Source organism: Rana temporaria, chromosome 2 (genome assembly GCF_905171775.1).
Source record: "Rana temporaria chromosome 2, aRanTem1.1, whole genome shotgun sequence".
NCBI lineage: Eukaryota > Metazoa > Chordata > Amphibia > Anura > Ranidae > Rana > Rana temporaria.
This window is the reverse complement of record NC_053490.1, coordinates 103,548,295-103,563,066: the sequence shown is the minus strand read 5'-3', so window position 1 is coordinate 103,563,066 and position 14,772 is coordinate 103,548,295. Positions and strand designations below refer to the sequence as shown.

At 42.4% G+C, this 14,772-nt stretch overlaps 1 protein-coding gene across 4 annotated transcripts in view; it reads left to right on the top strand.

Moving 5' to 3' along the window:
- The window catches only part of RARG (retinoic acid receptor gamma), a 308,995-nt gene extending 298,601 nt beyond the window's left edge, over positions 1 to 10,394 (top strand). For all 4 annotated transcript variants that reach the window (XM_040340679.1, XM_040340680.1, XM_040340681.1 and 1 more), the window contains 5 exons: positions 115 to 278; positions 491 to 667; positions 3,079 to 3,283; positions 6,645 to 6,803; positions 9,560 to 10,394. In XM_040340679.1, coding sequence (XP_040196613.1) covers positions 115 to 278; positions 491 to 667; positions 3,079 to 3,283; positions 6,645 to 6,803; positions 9,560 to 9,750 — 896 coding nt within the window. In that variant the 3' untranslated portion in view covers positions 9,751 to 10,394. The remainder of the gene's footprint in view (positions 1 to 114; positions 279 to 490; positions 668 to 3,078; positions 3,284 to 6,644; positions 6,804 to 9,559) is intronic.
- The last annotated feature ends 4,378 nt before the right edge of the window (positions 10,395 to 14,772 follow it).

Genomic DNA, 14,772 nt, shown 5'->3' with positions numbered 1-14,772 from the left:
CTTAATATTTTGTGCAAAAATGTGTCCCTATTTCTCATCTTAGCAAGTTGGGAGGTTGGGGTAACATAAGAATAAACTGTACATTTTGTAACCCTTGTGCTCTGTTTTGTGCAGCGGTGCGAAATGACAGGAACAAAAAGAAGAAAGAGGTGAAAGAAGAGGTGGTGGTATCAGACAACTATGAAATGCCTCCTGAGATGGAAGAGCTTATTCAGAAAGTCAGCAAAGCTCACCAGGAAACCTTCCCTTCTCTCTGCCAGCTTGGCAAATACACTACGGTAAGACCGGTGGGCTGTGAATAACTAGGTTGCATAACGGCTTCCTAACGTAATAAAATCCTCCATTTCCGACATGAGATTACAGAGAGAACAGCAAAAATCTCAGCTATTTCACTACTGTAGTCTAAGGTAGTCCTAAAAATAATAGCATGGTACAAACGTGGGAATGTGATTGTTGTATGAGCAGCAATAACCATTTTATTTTCTTGCAGAATTCCAGTGCTGATCATCGGGTACAACTGGACCTCGGTCTGTGGGACAAGTTCAGTGAACTCGCCACTAAATGCATCATCAAGATAGTGGAATTTGCCAAACGCTTGCCAGGCTTCACCACGCTGACCATTGCTGATCAAATCACCCTGTTAAAGGCAGCATGCCTTGACATCCTGGTGAGTTAATAGTGATTGGTAGAACAATTTCTGGTACAGTAAAACCTTGGTTTGCGAGCATAATTTGTTCCAGAAATATGCTTGTAATCCAAAGCACTTGTATATCAAAGCATGTTTTTTTTTCAGGGTATAAAAGAGAAGAGAGGCACCTCTAAGTGTAGCAATAAGTTGCTAAATGTTGTACCTTCATTAAATGTAACCATATTGATACACTTTAGAGGCTCCTCTCTTCTTTTTTATACTCAGTTGTGACATGACGCTACTCTTATATAAAGGCATCGCTTGTATATCAAGGCAAAATGTATTAAAACATTTTGCTTGTCTTGCAAAACGCTCTCAAACTAAGTTACTCTCAAACCAAGGCTTTACTGTATACTCCTATATCCCTCTGCTCAGTCTTTGTTTATTTGGGTATTTTTTTTTTTTAAATGATCCTGATTCAGCATTACCTGCAATTCTCAGCAATCAGTACTGTACACAGTTTCCTGCCCAAGCCTTCACACCATTGCAGTTCACCAAGTCTCATCAAATTCATCAGTCAGAGACAATGTCTTATCTGCCTTTTAGTTCTTTTCTACTGCAACTTCCCATGAGTAGCTGTATATATGCTAAAATCTATTAGCTCAAGCCTCTTACAAATACAGAAGTGCCCAGCACGTTTTGGGGTCTTTATTTTGGTTAATCAACCAACCTTGTCCTGTTGGGGAGGTCGGGAAAGTGGTGATAGTAAATAGGTATGCAACCACCCCTATGCCACATTCAGTCATCAAAGGCTTTACTTAGCTGCTTGTGTGTACTGAGTCAAGACACTATTTCTGGCGTAGAACTAGTGGGGGCGGGGGGGGGGGGGGTCACTTGAGTGATGTAAGAAGAATGAGGCCTATGTGTATATAATGCATTTGTAGGTTAGGTTTTTGGATGCCATGAGCTCATATAAATACAGCAAAAAGACAGTACAAAACTAACAGGTCATAAAAAACTGGGCTAAGAAGGAACCCAAAAATCTACATTAAAATGCTATTTTTTAAAAGGAACATACATAATCACAAATCAAAATGAAAGTGGTTTATACAACGTGCATACAGTAGACCTTCCTAGCTCTCATCAAGACAAGAATTCCTGAAGAATTTTATTTGAGCATTTTTGGTTTCCTTTGACCCAAATCACCACATCCTTAATGGTCAACTTGTGTCTTCTGAATCCATACTAAAACAATGGGTTCCTTATTCTGCACTGATGAATGCTAAAATGCGTAAAAACTGTTTTCTGCCAGTTCGATATGCAAATAGCTAGCCCTAAATCAGGGAAAACAATTATATTATTTTTGTAAAAAAACATGTAAATGCTGTAGCTGTGGCTCTAAAACGGTAATGTGGAAACGAATCAAGAAATACCTGTTTGGGTTGCGCAGCTTGACTTACATTTACAGCACTCTTCACACCTTTTTAACAGATCAGAATAAAAACTCTTAGTTTCAAATATTTCCATTGATCACATAGTAATAGCGATTAAATCTTAGTAATTAACAACACATCTGATATGGTAGGTCAAAACAGGAAAATCGTATTTTTTTTTCTTAATTCGTTAGATACATCTAGCAACCCAAACCGTGCAATTTTAAAGGGTATTAAACCCTTTTCCACACTAAAATGTTCAGTAATCTCTCCAAAAAGATGCAATTGCAGGAGAGGTGGACGGCCACCCTTTATCTCTCTGACCTGCAGAAATCACATAATACACATTATGGAGTTAAGCGTTTCGAAAAAACAAACAAAATTTGTGTTAATCGTGGAATCATTTATTTTTCGCATCATTAGTGCGCCAGCTGCGACACTACATTGTGATGTTTTTGTGCCGCAATTGCAAGTGCCCGATCCAACATGCTGTTTTTTAGAAAATCGAAACAATTGATGGCACAATCGTATTGGCTATTTTCAATTTTCGATCGACAGAACTTTTGTTTTTGGACTAGTCTATGGCCTGATTTAGTGGAGGTTGTTAATAATAGTGTACACAAGCCTTACATAGGACACCACTTCTTGCTAGCATTTATAACTCCACCTATTTAGTACCTTATCTATGCACTGATTTCTTTCCCAGCAAATAATGCTGCTGTTTTATACTACATAAACCCTTTACAATGAATACAATTAATACTGGGACATGCTGGAATGAGGGAGAGGGGTTTGGGATTACATTTTGATAATGCCTGGACATACTCTTTAAGCCTGCCTGATGACACTTTGCCTTGTCAGTAGTACTCATATGAAGAAATGTAATGTGGCTGATGTCTCAAACTGGAGTCAAAGTGCATGTTCCTCCATACACCTCATTTGTATTATGTCAGAGATTCATCTGTATAATTTGTATGTGCTTATATTTACAAAGCAAACTTTATGCTTTAATGACAGATGCTGCGGATTTGCACACGTTACACCCCAGAACAGGACACCATGACCTTTTCAGATGGACTGACCTTGAACCGGACTCAGATGCACAATGCCGGTTTTGGTCCCCTTACAGACTTGGTGTTTGCCTTTGCTGGTCAGCTGCTCCCATTGGAAATGGATGACACAGAGACAGGACTCTTGAGCGCCATCTGCCTAATCTGTGGAGGTATGACACACATTATGAAACCTATATTTAGTGTATGTGTATATTTTTTTTGTGAAGGAGCGTGTTTTGCCGCATGGGAGAAAAGTTAACAAGCACAAAGAGAAAATCAAATCTATAAACTGTATAGTTTCAGTAGAGTAGCTTAGGCTTTTAATTTGTTATTAGACCCTAAACAACATAAGTCATTACATGTTTTTTTTTTATTTAAAGCTGAACTTCACCCAAAAGTTCCACTTGTCCCCCCCCCCCCTCTTTATTTTTGTTATTTCCTTTTTTTTGGAGGGGAGCGGATGCCTGTTTTTTTTTTTTACAGGTGTCTGCTCCCACCTACAATTGGATTACCAATTCGGCCCCTTTCTCCTACTCCCACCAACTTTCTGGAACAAGTCACAGGTCCCAGAAAGCTGCGGGATTATTCACAAAGTGCAGAGTGGTTTGCACATGCTCAGTGGGAAGCGGGCTGTGGAGCTGCAAGCAGTCACAACTGGCTTCCCAAAATAAACATACCAGCGCCTAGATCCAAAGGCTCAGGTAAGGACGGGGCTGGATCCCTGTACGAATAAGTGTCTTATTGTTAAAAGTCAGCCGCTACAGTATTTGTAGTTACATATACAGTTCTAGACTCAGATGCAACTGTAGTTATACCACTTCCCTGGAAAGCTGCTCTCTTGCTTCTGATCCACAGATCAATATATTCAGAAGCAGTGTTAAAAAGGGACACATGGCAGGTTTTTTAGTGCTGATTTTTTGTATATTTAATCGTTTGTAGCTTTTCACAATTCCCCTTGCATTTTTTATAGACTTATGACTACTAAATGTACTGGAATTGGGAATTTAATAATATTGGAATATATGAGATCAGTAAAACAACTGTAAATGTTTTAATATATCTATATATATATATATATATATATATATATTTATACATATATATATTGTGGCAGTGTGGTACCCCACCAGGGTGATGACACAGGATTCTCAACCAGGCAGGTTGAGGGGCTCCAGGGGCATTGCTTAACCACTTAAGGACCGGACCAATATGCTGCTAAATGACCCAAGGGGTTTTTACAATTCGGCACTGCGTCGCTTTAACAGACAATTGCGCGGTCGTGCGACGTGGCTCCCAAACAAAATTGTTCTTTTTTTCCCCCCACAAATAGAGCTTTCTTTTGGTGGTATTTGATCACCTCTGCGGTTTTTATTTTTTGCGCTGTAAACAAAAATAGAGCGACAGTTTTGAAAAAAATGCAATATTTTTTACTTTTTGCTATAATAAATATCCCCCAAAAACATATATAAATTATTTTTTCCTCAGTTTAGGCCGATACGTATTCTTCTACCTATTTTTGTTTAAAAAAATCGCAATAAACGTTTATCGATTGGTTTGCGCAAAATTTATAGCGTTTACAAAATAGGGGATAGTTTTATTATTTTTTTTTTTTTTTTACTACTAATGGCGGCGATCAGCGATATTTTTCGTAACTGCGACATTATGGCGGACACTTCGGACAATTTTGACACATTTTTGGGACCATTGTCATTTTCACAGCAAAAAATGCATTTAAATTGCATTGTTTATTGTGAAAATGACAGTTGCAGTTTGGGAGTTAACCACAGGGGGCGCTGTAGGAGTTAGGGTTCACCTAGTGTGTGTTTACAACTGTAGGGGGGTGTGGCTGTAGGTCTGACGTCATCGATCGAGTCTCCCTATAAAAGGGATCCCTTGATCGATTCAGCCGCCACAGTGAAGCACGGGGAAGCCGTGTTTACATACGGCTCTCCCCGTTCTTCAGCTCCGGGGACCCCCGACCCACGTCTAGGCAGGCACGTACAGGTACGTTGATGTGTATGTCCGTGCCATTCTGCCGACGTAAATGTACATCCGGCGGTCCGGAAGTGGTTAACTAGGAGGAGGAAACTGGCTTATCAGTTTCCTCATTGTTAAGGGAAATCCATTTTGGGACCTGGAGCAATTCTGGGTGGGATGAAATCCCCAGTCCTGGGTCCTGATTTTGTGAACCACCAGCTCACTGGCTGTGTCAGGTGTGGGCTGGGCTATTAATAGACACCTGACCAGGGTTTGGGCTCCGCCCTGTCGAAAAGTCCAGGCTTGCAAGGGGGAAGCCAAAGGAGTGCTTGTGTGCACTGATACAGACCCAAGCCTGAGGTAGAGTTGCCACCTCATCCCTTTAAAACCAAACACATATTAACTACACAGGTTCTGTGGCTGATTAACGTGATTAAGCTGATTAAGGTGATAATTAAACTCACTTGGTGCCGTATATGCATTAAATTTGCCTCAGAACCTGTATAATTCGTATGTGTTCAGGTTTAAAGGAATGAGGAGGCAACCCTAGCCTAAGGGTCAGAGCAGCGAGGGGCTGCTGTCTATGCAAGAAACGGGCCTAAGTCCGCTCTCTGCTGAAACCGGGTCACGGGAGTGCAAAACGAATTACACTCCTGTAACCCATAGGAGAAGCCCAGCCAAACAAGCTCAGGCTAGACTTCTCTTGTAATGCATTCTATGCATTAGGATAAAACATGCAGCAAACCGCCCCCCCCCCCCCAATACTTCCCTGAGCCCCTTCTCTATCCAGCGATGTCCACAAGTGCCTCTGGCATCCGGGACTTTCCCTCCTGATTGGCTGAGACACAGCAGCGGTGCCATTGGGTCCTGCTGCTGTCCATCAAACTCAGTTAGCCAATCAGGAGAGGGAGAAGGCCAGGCCGAACTGCAGCTGAATGGACACACAGAGTTGTAGCTCAGCTCAAGTGCCCCCACAGCATGCTGTGGGGGCACTCAAAAGGAGGGAGGGGCCAGGAGCTCCAGCCAGGTACCCAAGAGGAGGATTATGGCTGCCTTGTGCAAAACCACTGCACAGAGCATTTTAACAGAAAAAAAAAAACACAATAATACTTGTAATCTGATTGTTTTATATGCAGAGCTGCACCAGATTTTGCACTCTTCAGTTTTAGTAAATCAACCCCACATTTCTTTAGCAAACTTATGCCGCGTACACACGGTCGGAATTTCCGATGGAAAATATTTGATGGGAGCATTTGGTTGAAAAGTCCGACCGTGTGTATGCCCCATCGGACTTTCCCTTTCGGAATTTCTGACGGACTTCGAGAGCAGGTTCTCAATTTTTTCGAAATTCGTCTGTATGCAATTCCGACAGGAAAAAAACATGCATGCTCGGAAACAATTCGACACATGCTCGGAAGCATTAAACTTATTTTTCTCACCTCATCGTAGTGTTGTACATCACTGAGTTGCCAGGGTGGCATAGAGGATTGTAAGAGCTTATTTAACACATAAGGTCGCATGATATTAAGCATTGATTTGATTTACTTTCTGTAGATCGGGCGGAATTGGAAGAACCAGAAAAGGTAGAAAAGCTTCAGGAGCCATTATTGGAGGCGCTTAAATTTTATGCTCGAAGACGACGACCTAACAAACCCTACATGTTCCCACGCATGCTTATGAAGATCACTGACCTGCGTGGTATCAGTACCAAAGGTAATACCCACCAAAATGAAGACAGATGTATTCTGTGTGTGAATTGCTAGGTGTGTACAAGGATGCGGGTGATGTTTTTTCAGGAAGTATAGTACTATATTTTCAGTGCCCAGATAAAGGACAGTAGGACAAACACCTTTGTACATTTGCAATCTGTTCAACATGTGTCATAGCTAAAGTGATTATTGCAGAACTCTTTTGCTATAGGTCAGGGGTCAGGAACCTTTTTGGTTGAGAGAGCCACAAACACCACATATTTTAAAATGTAATTCCGTGAGAGCCATAAAATATGTTTAAAACTAAATACAAGTAAATGTGTATACTGTAATATCCACATCACCCCACTGTAAAATCCACATCTCCCCCCACTGTAATATCCACATCTCCCCACTGTAATATCCACATCTCCCCACTGTAATATACACATCTCCCCCACTGTAATATACACATCTCCCCCACTGTAATATACACATCTCCCCCACTGTAATATACACATCTCCCCCACTGTAATATACACATGTCCCCCACTGTAATATACACATCTCCCCCACTGTAATATACACATCTCACCCACTGTAATATACACATGTCCCCCACTGTAATATACACATCTCCCCCACTGTAATATACACATCTCACCCACTGTAATATCCACATCTCCCCACTGTAATATACACATCTCCCCCACTGTAATATCCACATCTCCCCCACTGTAATGTCCACATCTCCCCCACTGTAATATCCACATCTCCCCCACTGTAATATCCACATCTCCCCCACTGTAATATACACATCTCCCCACTGTAATATACACATCTCCCCCACTGTAATATACACATCTCCCCCACTGTAATATACACATCTCCCCCACTGTAATATCCACATCTCCCCCACTGTAATGTCCACATCTCCCCCACTGTAATATCCACATCTCCCCCACTGTAATATCCACATCTCCCCCACTGTAATATCCACATCTCCCTCACTGTAATATCCGCATCTCCCCCACTGTAATATCCACATCTCCCCCACTGTAATGTCCACATCTCCCCCACTGTAATATCCACATCTCCCTTACTGTAATATCCGCATCTCCCCCACTGTAATATCCACATCTCCCCCATTGTAATATCCACATCTCCCCCATTGTAATATCCACATCTCCCCCACTGTAATATCCACATCTCCCCCACACTGTAATGTCCACATCTCCCCCACTGTAATATCCACATCTCCCCCACTGTAATATCCACATCTCCCCCATTGTAATATCCACATCTCCCCCACTGTAATATCCACATCTCCCCCACTGTAATGTCCACATCTCCCTCACTGTAATATCCGCATCTCCCCCACTGTAATATCCACATCTCCCCCACTGTAATATCCACATCTCCCCCACTGTAATATCCACATCTCCCCCACTGTAATGTCCACATCTCCCCCACTGTAATATCCACATCTCCCTTACTGTAATATCCGCATCTCCCCCACTGTAATATCCACATCTCCCCCATTGTAATATCCACATCTCCCCCATTGTAATATCCACATCTCCCCCACTGTAATATCCACATCTCCCCCACACTGTAATGTCCACATCTCCCCCACTGTAATATCCACATCTCCCCCACTGTAATATCCACATCTCCCCCATTGTAATATCCACATCTCCCCCACTGTAATATCCACATCTCCCCCACTGTAATGTCCACATCTCCTCCACTGTAATATACACATCTCCCCCCACTGTAATGTCCACATCTCCCCCATTGTAATATCCACATCTCCCCCACTGTAATGTCCACATCTCCCACACTGTAATATCCACATCTCCCCCCACTGTAATGTCCACATCTCCCCCACTGTAATATCCACATCTTCCCCACTGTAATATCCACATCTCCCCCACTGTATATACGTATGCTTGTTTACCACTACACAAGCTGGCAGATCCACAAGCAGTTGAGGCGGCGATGATGACATCAGCGCGCCGCTCACCTAGGCCGCCGCCGGGTGTACCAAGATGGCCACCACTCCAAGGCTAGGCCGAAGCCGCAGCCTTTCCTATGGGCTCAATCCGCGGATCAGCACACCACGCGATCCACGGATTGAGAGGCGAGTACCGTTCAACATAATTTACGATTAATCAAGGAATTAATCATTCATTTCTGCAGCCCTAATATTTTTAACTTTAATCATTTTTTTATTAAAGATTTGTCTGCAAGCCAGATGCAGCCATCAATAGAGCCACATCTGACTCGTGAGCCATAGGTTCCCAACCCCTGCTATAGGTTGTTGTAAGGAATACATAAATAATTTATACTTCAAAATAAAACCAGTAGCTAAGATTTAAAAAGTTCTATACTCAGTGACTTTTTTTACTAGTTGCATAGAACGTTTCATGTGTATTGTGCATATTTTTCTTTGCTATCTAAATCTTGTGTGCTCCTTTTGTGGATTTGTTTTAAAAAAAAATGTTTTAATAATTTTTCACTTTGATTCGTTTTGTGGTGTGTACACGCTTGCATCGTACACACAAGTCAAGTATTTTAGAGCATTATTTACAATAGACCTTGTTTTATTATATACATGAATGATATGCAGAAGTGTAAAAACTGGGCATATTTAGCAAGAATGTGTTTTGTACAACTGTACAGTGTTACTGTGAAATGTCAGTGTTAGCTCTGCAAGTGAAATGGTGTGTAAAGATTTGTAAAGAATTGTTTCATCAATCTCCCATTATTTTATGACAGGTGCAGAGCGGGCAATCACATTAAAGATGGAGATCCCAGGACCAATGCCTCCGCTGATCCGTGAGATGCTGGAGAACCCAGAAGCCTTTGAAGATGGTGCTGACACTCCTAAACCCAGCGAACCTCCGTCCAGCAATAGCAGTGAGGGCAGTCCTACGGAGGAAGACAGCAGTGGTTCCAAGACCCCTTAGCCATGCTACACAAGCAGGGAAGGATGCCCTGCACCTTGAACTTTCTCCAAGAGCCATTTTGGCTTCACCCTCTGTTATATGAGGCATTCCAGGGTGAGCCAGTCAAGCAGGGTGCCCTGCCTTGCTTGGTGCTCAATACTGCTCTTATTTACTGATGCAAAAAAGCCTTACTCACTGAGAGGACTGGGATGGGACTTCTATTACAATCAGTAATGCTCCCAACACATCATAGGGGACCTCAGATATGGGCACTGCAATTTTTCCCCAAATAAACAATATGTAATGGAGCGAATGATGCTTGAAAGTGAACTGGAATATTTCCAGGAGCCCACTCTGCTCGCTCAGTATTTTGCCAAAGATTCTTATGACCATTGATCCTATGCAGAAGAGACTGTTAGACCGGAGTGCAAGCTGGTGTGTTCAGCAGTATCAGCACAAGAGAGAACAACTTTACTCCGTGGGTCAGAAGCACATTGCTCTGTGTGTACATATGCATATACTTATATATACAAGCACACATATATATACATATATGGATGTGCGTCATTAAATATATTTGCTATTGCAATGTTTTTATGCTTACATTTTTTTCATTGGCTAAACGAGGTCATATGACTACAAATAAAGCCTGTTATACTTATAAATCAGTGTATGTGAGTTAAGATATAAGATCAGTTGTATGGCATCATCTCTTTATTCTATTCATAAGTGGGTTAGTCGCGATGATGATTTCTTAGGGCACTTTCACCCTGGTTCGCTTCAAAACTGCCAGTAAAACGCCAATGCGTTAATGAAGCGTTTTTACTGCACTTCTGCAGCGTTTGCTATGCAGGATTTTAAAGGACATGCGACTCCAAAACTAAACCAAAAATGCTTAGTGGGGGCGTTTTTGAGGTGCTTTTAATGCGATTCCTGTTCATTTCAATGGTAAGGAGCATTTTTGGTCTGTTTTTTTAGCTTTCCCAAGATGCTGCAAGCAGGATTTTGTTCACTGCAAAGGAAGCGCACCACCCCAGTGTGAAAACATTCATTGAAGCATATTTCTTGCGCTTTTCAGGCACTTTTTTTAACGCAAAAGCACTTGAAAAACTCCTCAGTGTGAAAGGGCCCTTTGGGAAGAAAATAATTTTACAGAAACATTCAATTGTATCTAAATCCAAAAACAAAAATGTAATATATTATAGCCTACCTTTCTTTAGATGTGGCCTTTTTCCCCTTTTCTTTCACCTGGTGATCCTACCAGTAACATGCTTCCTGTCCTATGGTGACAACACTCATTCATGGGAGGAGTAGCAGTGTTACCCTAGGAAGTTAGAAACACACTGGATTTCCAGCAGGATAAACAGGTATAGCAAAATGTTTTAATGTTATATTTATCAGCTCAAAAAGGCTTCAAGCCCCCTTTCACACATACAGTACGGATCATTCATCTGTTTTTCATCCATCCGCCCCTTTCATCCGCTTCCGTCAACATCCGTTTTTTTGAATGGATTAAAGCCCTATTTTTCATTGGTCAAAAAAAAAAAGGAATCGGACGAAAAACGAATGTAAACTGACAAATGGTCAGTTTTTCAACCGTTTTTGCATTGGTTATGGATGTAAAAAAAATGATGAAAAACTGATGAGCAATGATAAAAAACGGATGGAAAACTGATCAAAAACGGATGAAAAATGGATGAAAAACTGATGAATACTTCATCCATTTTGACGTGCCTGAACTGATAAAATGAACGGTCCGCATGTGTGAAAGGGTCCTTAGGCTACTGATGCACACTGCATTCAATTTATCTGTAGGCTCCATTCACACCTCTGCGCGTGGGGGGGTGATAATCGCGGCAAAAACACACAAATAGAATCACAGGACTTCCGTCACACCCAATAGAAGCTCCTGTGTTTATTTTGGGCGACAGTTGTCCTTCGATTCTGTTTTCACAGCGATTGTTGCCCAACGCGGTAACATTTTGGGTGCTATTAAAATCAATGGGCAATGCACAGGTGTCCCGCGGTTTGCTGCTATTGTGAATCGCAAGCAGAATCGCTGCAATTTCCGCCCACAATTCGGAACGCAGAGTTGTGAACGGAGCCTTAGGCCTCGTACACACGACCGAGGAACTCGACGGGCGAAACACATGGTTTTCCTCGTCGAGTTCCTTGTTAGGCTGTCGAGGATCTCGACAAGGTAAGTTTTTCCATTCCCGTTGAGGAAAAAGAAGACATGCTCTCTTTTTGGCTCGACGGGATCCTCGATAGTTTCCTCGTCGAAAAATGTACACACGACCGGTTTCCTCGGCAAAAAAAAAATCCCAGCAAGTTTCTTGCTGGTTTTTGCCGGGAAACTCGGTCGTGTGTACGAGGCCTTAGACTTATTGAAATAATATATACATATTCACCTGAACTCATATCCATTAAATCAATAGATGAAGTTGTGCGAGTTATTCTTCCACTGACACAGCAAAATAGAGAGTATTTTTAGCCATAAGAGAAGACCTCCACGCCACCTATTTAGAATGAGCTGTTTGCCTCCTGGTTCCTTAATATGCCACTGTAGCTATGCAAACACATGAAGACTTATATCGTTTTAGCAAATAGGTAAGAGCCAGATGGTATTTTCCTTAAAGCCTGACTATCCAATATCAGATAAAACCAGATACAGCAAGAAAAAAGCTGACATAAGATAAAATAATGATGTTAAACTCACCTATTTTTTTAAAATGACCCCAATGGCAACAGGGGCAGACAATAATATTATAAAATTTAAGCATCTTGAAAAAATGGGGAAAGCACATCAGAAGAGAACTGGACTGCATACAGGACTCTAGGGGTGCTTGTTACATATAGGTGACTGTTTAAAGTGACACTATTGCTAAAATAAAAATGCAAAATAATGTGTCGCCTGCAAAGAAGATAATACTCACCTTTCCTGCTGCCTGTACCACCACTGATTGCTGCTGTATTGTAGGGGAACCACCATTTGACGACTCTTTAGAATCAGACACTTCTGGAAGTATGCTTGTTTTCACCTAGGGTACCAGTAAAAAAAAAAATTGTATATATATATTTTTTATGCCATGCTCTTACTGCTGTGAGTTAGCGCACAGAAGAGAGTCATACTCCCTAGTTGTAGAGAACTCATTCCAGATGATCCAGGTCTGTCTGAACCTGTAATACGCGTCTCTATTGGAGGGTATAACATCCTCTATGCACTTGATTTAGTTTACCTTTGCTAACCATGGTGTTACACTTTGGTAAGAGGAGTCACAAAAAATCTCATTAGTAGTTTCATTGGCAGAGGTGCACTAAGTGGTAATTCAAAGCATAAGCTTGAGTCGTCTGATTTAGTAAAACATCCAACTACCGTATTTATCGGGGTATTGCGCACTCCGGCGTATAGTGCGCACCCCTAATGTACACCCGAAATTCCTGTAAATGTTTTTTTTAATACTTACAGTTTTGGTGTCTTGCCCGGCGTCCATGTCCGTCCGCGGCCTCGGTGGTGTCCTCTCGGCTTCTCCCGCACTGTCTCCGAGTCGAATCCCCGCTCAGCTTGAAGCCTCCGCCGACATATACCAAGCGCAGTACACTCGGGCACGCTCGGCTTCTCACGCATAAACGTCACAGAGCGTGACCACGAGCGAAGCCCAGACTGGCCGAATGTACCCAAGTGTACTGCACTCAGTATATGTCGGCGGAGGCTTCAAACTGAGCGCGGGTATCAGCGTATATCGCGCACCCACGATTTTCCCCTTATTTTAAGGGGAAAAAAGTGCGCGGTATACGCCGATAAATACGGTACTTTATTTCACCAAATAAAATGCATTTCGTGGCTTTAAATTGATACTTCCTGAGCTTAAAGCCCTGTACACACGGCCCAGAATCTCGTCAGGAAAAAAACGTTGTTTTTCCTGACGAGATTCTTGGCAAAATTTTCTTGCCGGCCGAGTTTACAAACACTCAATTCAAAAGAACCGCCATTCTTTTGAATGGCACGAACGCAGTGACGTCATCGAGTACGACGAGCATGCGCTTGTCACATTCAATGCCATCGCCGCCACCTTGCTTCACCCTACCTATTCCATGGAGAGGTAAGTATACACACGCTCGGGTTTCTCGGTAGGAAAACTCTGCCGAGAATCTCACGACGAGAAAATAGAGAACAGGTTCTCTATTTTTCTCGTCGAGATTCTGGGCAGTTTTCTTGACGAGAAACCTCAAAGCCTCGTACACACGCTTGGTATACTCAGCAAGAAAGCTCTGCCAGCAGTTTTCTTGCCAAGAAAACCGTGCGCGTGTACGAGGCTTAAGGTGATAACATTGGTGTCTAGTATCAGCTAGTAGCATGCTCTACTTGGGAAATATTATTTATCAGCCACTAGGTGGAGTGTAGAGTTTGTGGCAATAATATAATCTAGGTGAATCACTTGTAGCCTACCAGAACATATGCCGGATATCTCCAGGTACTGCTCCACATCTCTAGCATGGTCATTGGAAACATGTATAGCCAGATTCAGGTAGGTCGCCGCATCTTTAAGGCGGCGTAGCGTATCGTATTTACGCTACGCCGCCTTAAGTCAGAGAGGCAAGTACTGTATTCACAAAGCACTTGCCTCCTAACTTACGGCGCCGTAGCGTAAATGGGGCCGGCGTAAGCGCGCCTAATTAAAATGAGGATGGGGGGGCGTGTTTTATGTAAATTACTCGTGACCCGACGTGATTGACGTTTTTTTACGAACGGCGCATGCGCCGTCCGTGTACATATCCCAGTGTGCATTGCTCCAAAGTACGCCGCAAGGACGTATTGGTTTAGACGTGAATGTAAATTACGTTCAGCCCCATTCACGGACGAGTTACGCAAACGACGTAAAATATTCAAATTTCGACGCGGGAACGACGGCCATACTTAACATTGGCTAGGCCAGCTATTTGTTGGAATAACTTTACGCCGGAAAACGCCTTACGTAAACGGCGTATCTTTATGGGCGCACATATGTTCGTGAATCGGCGTATCTAGTCATTTACATATTC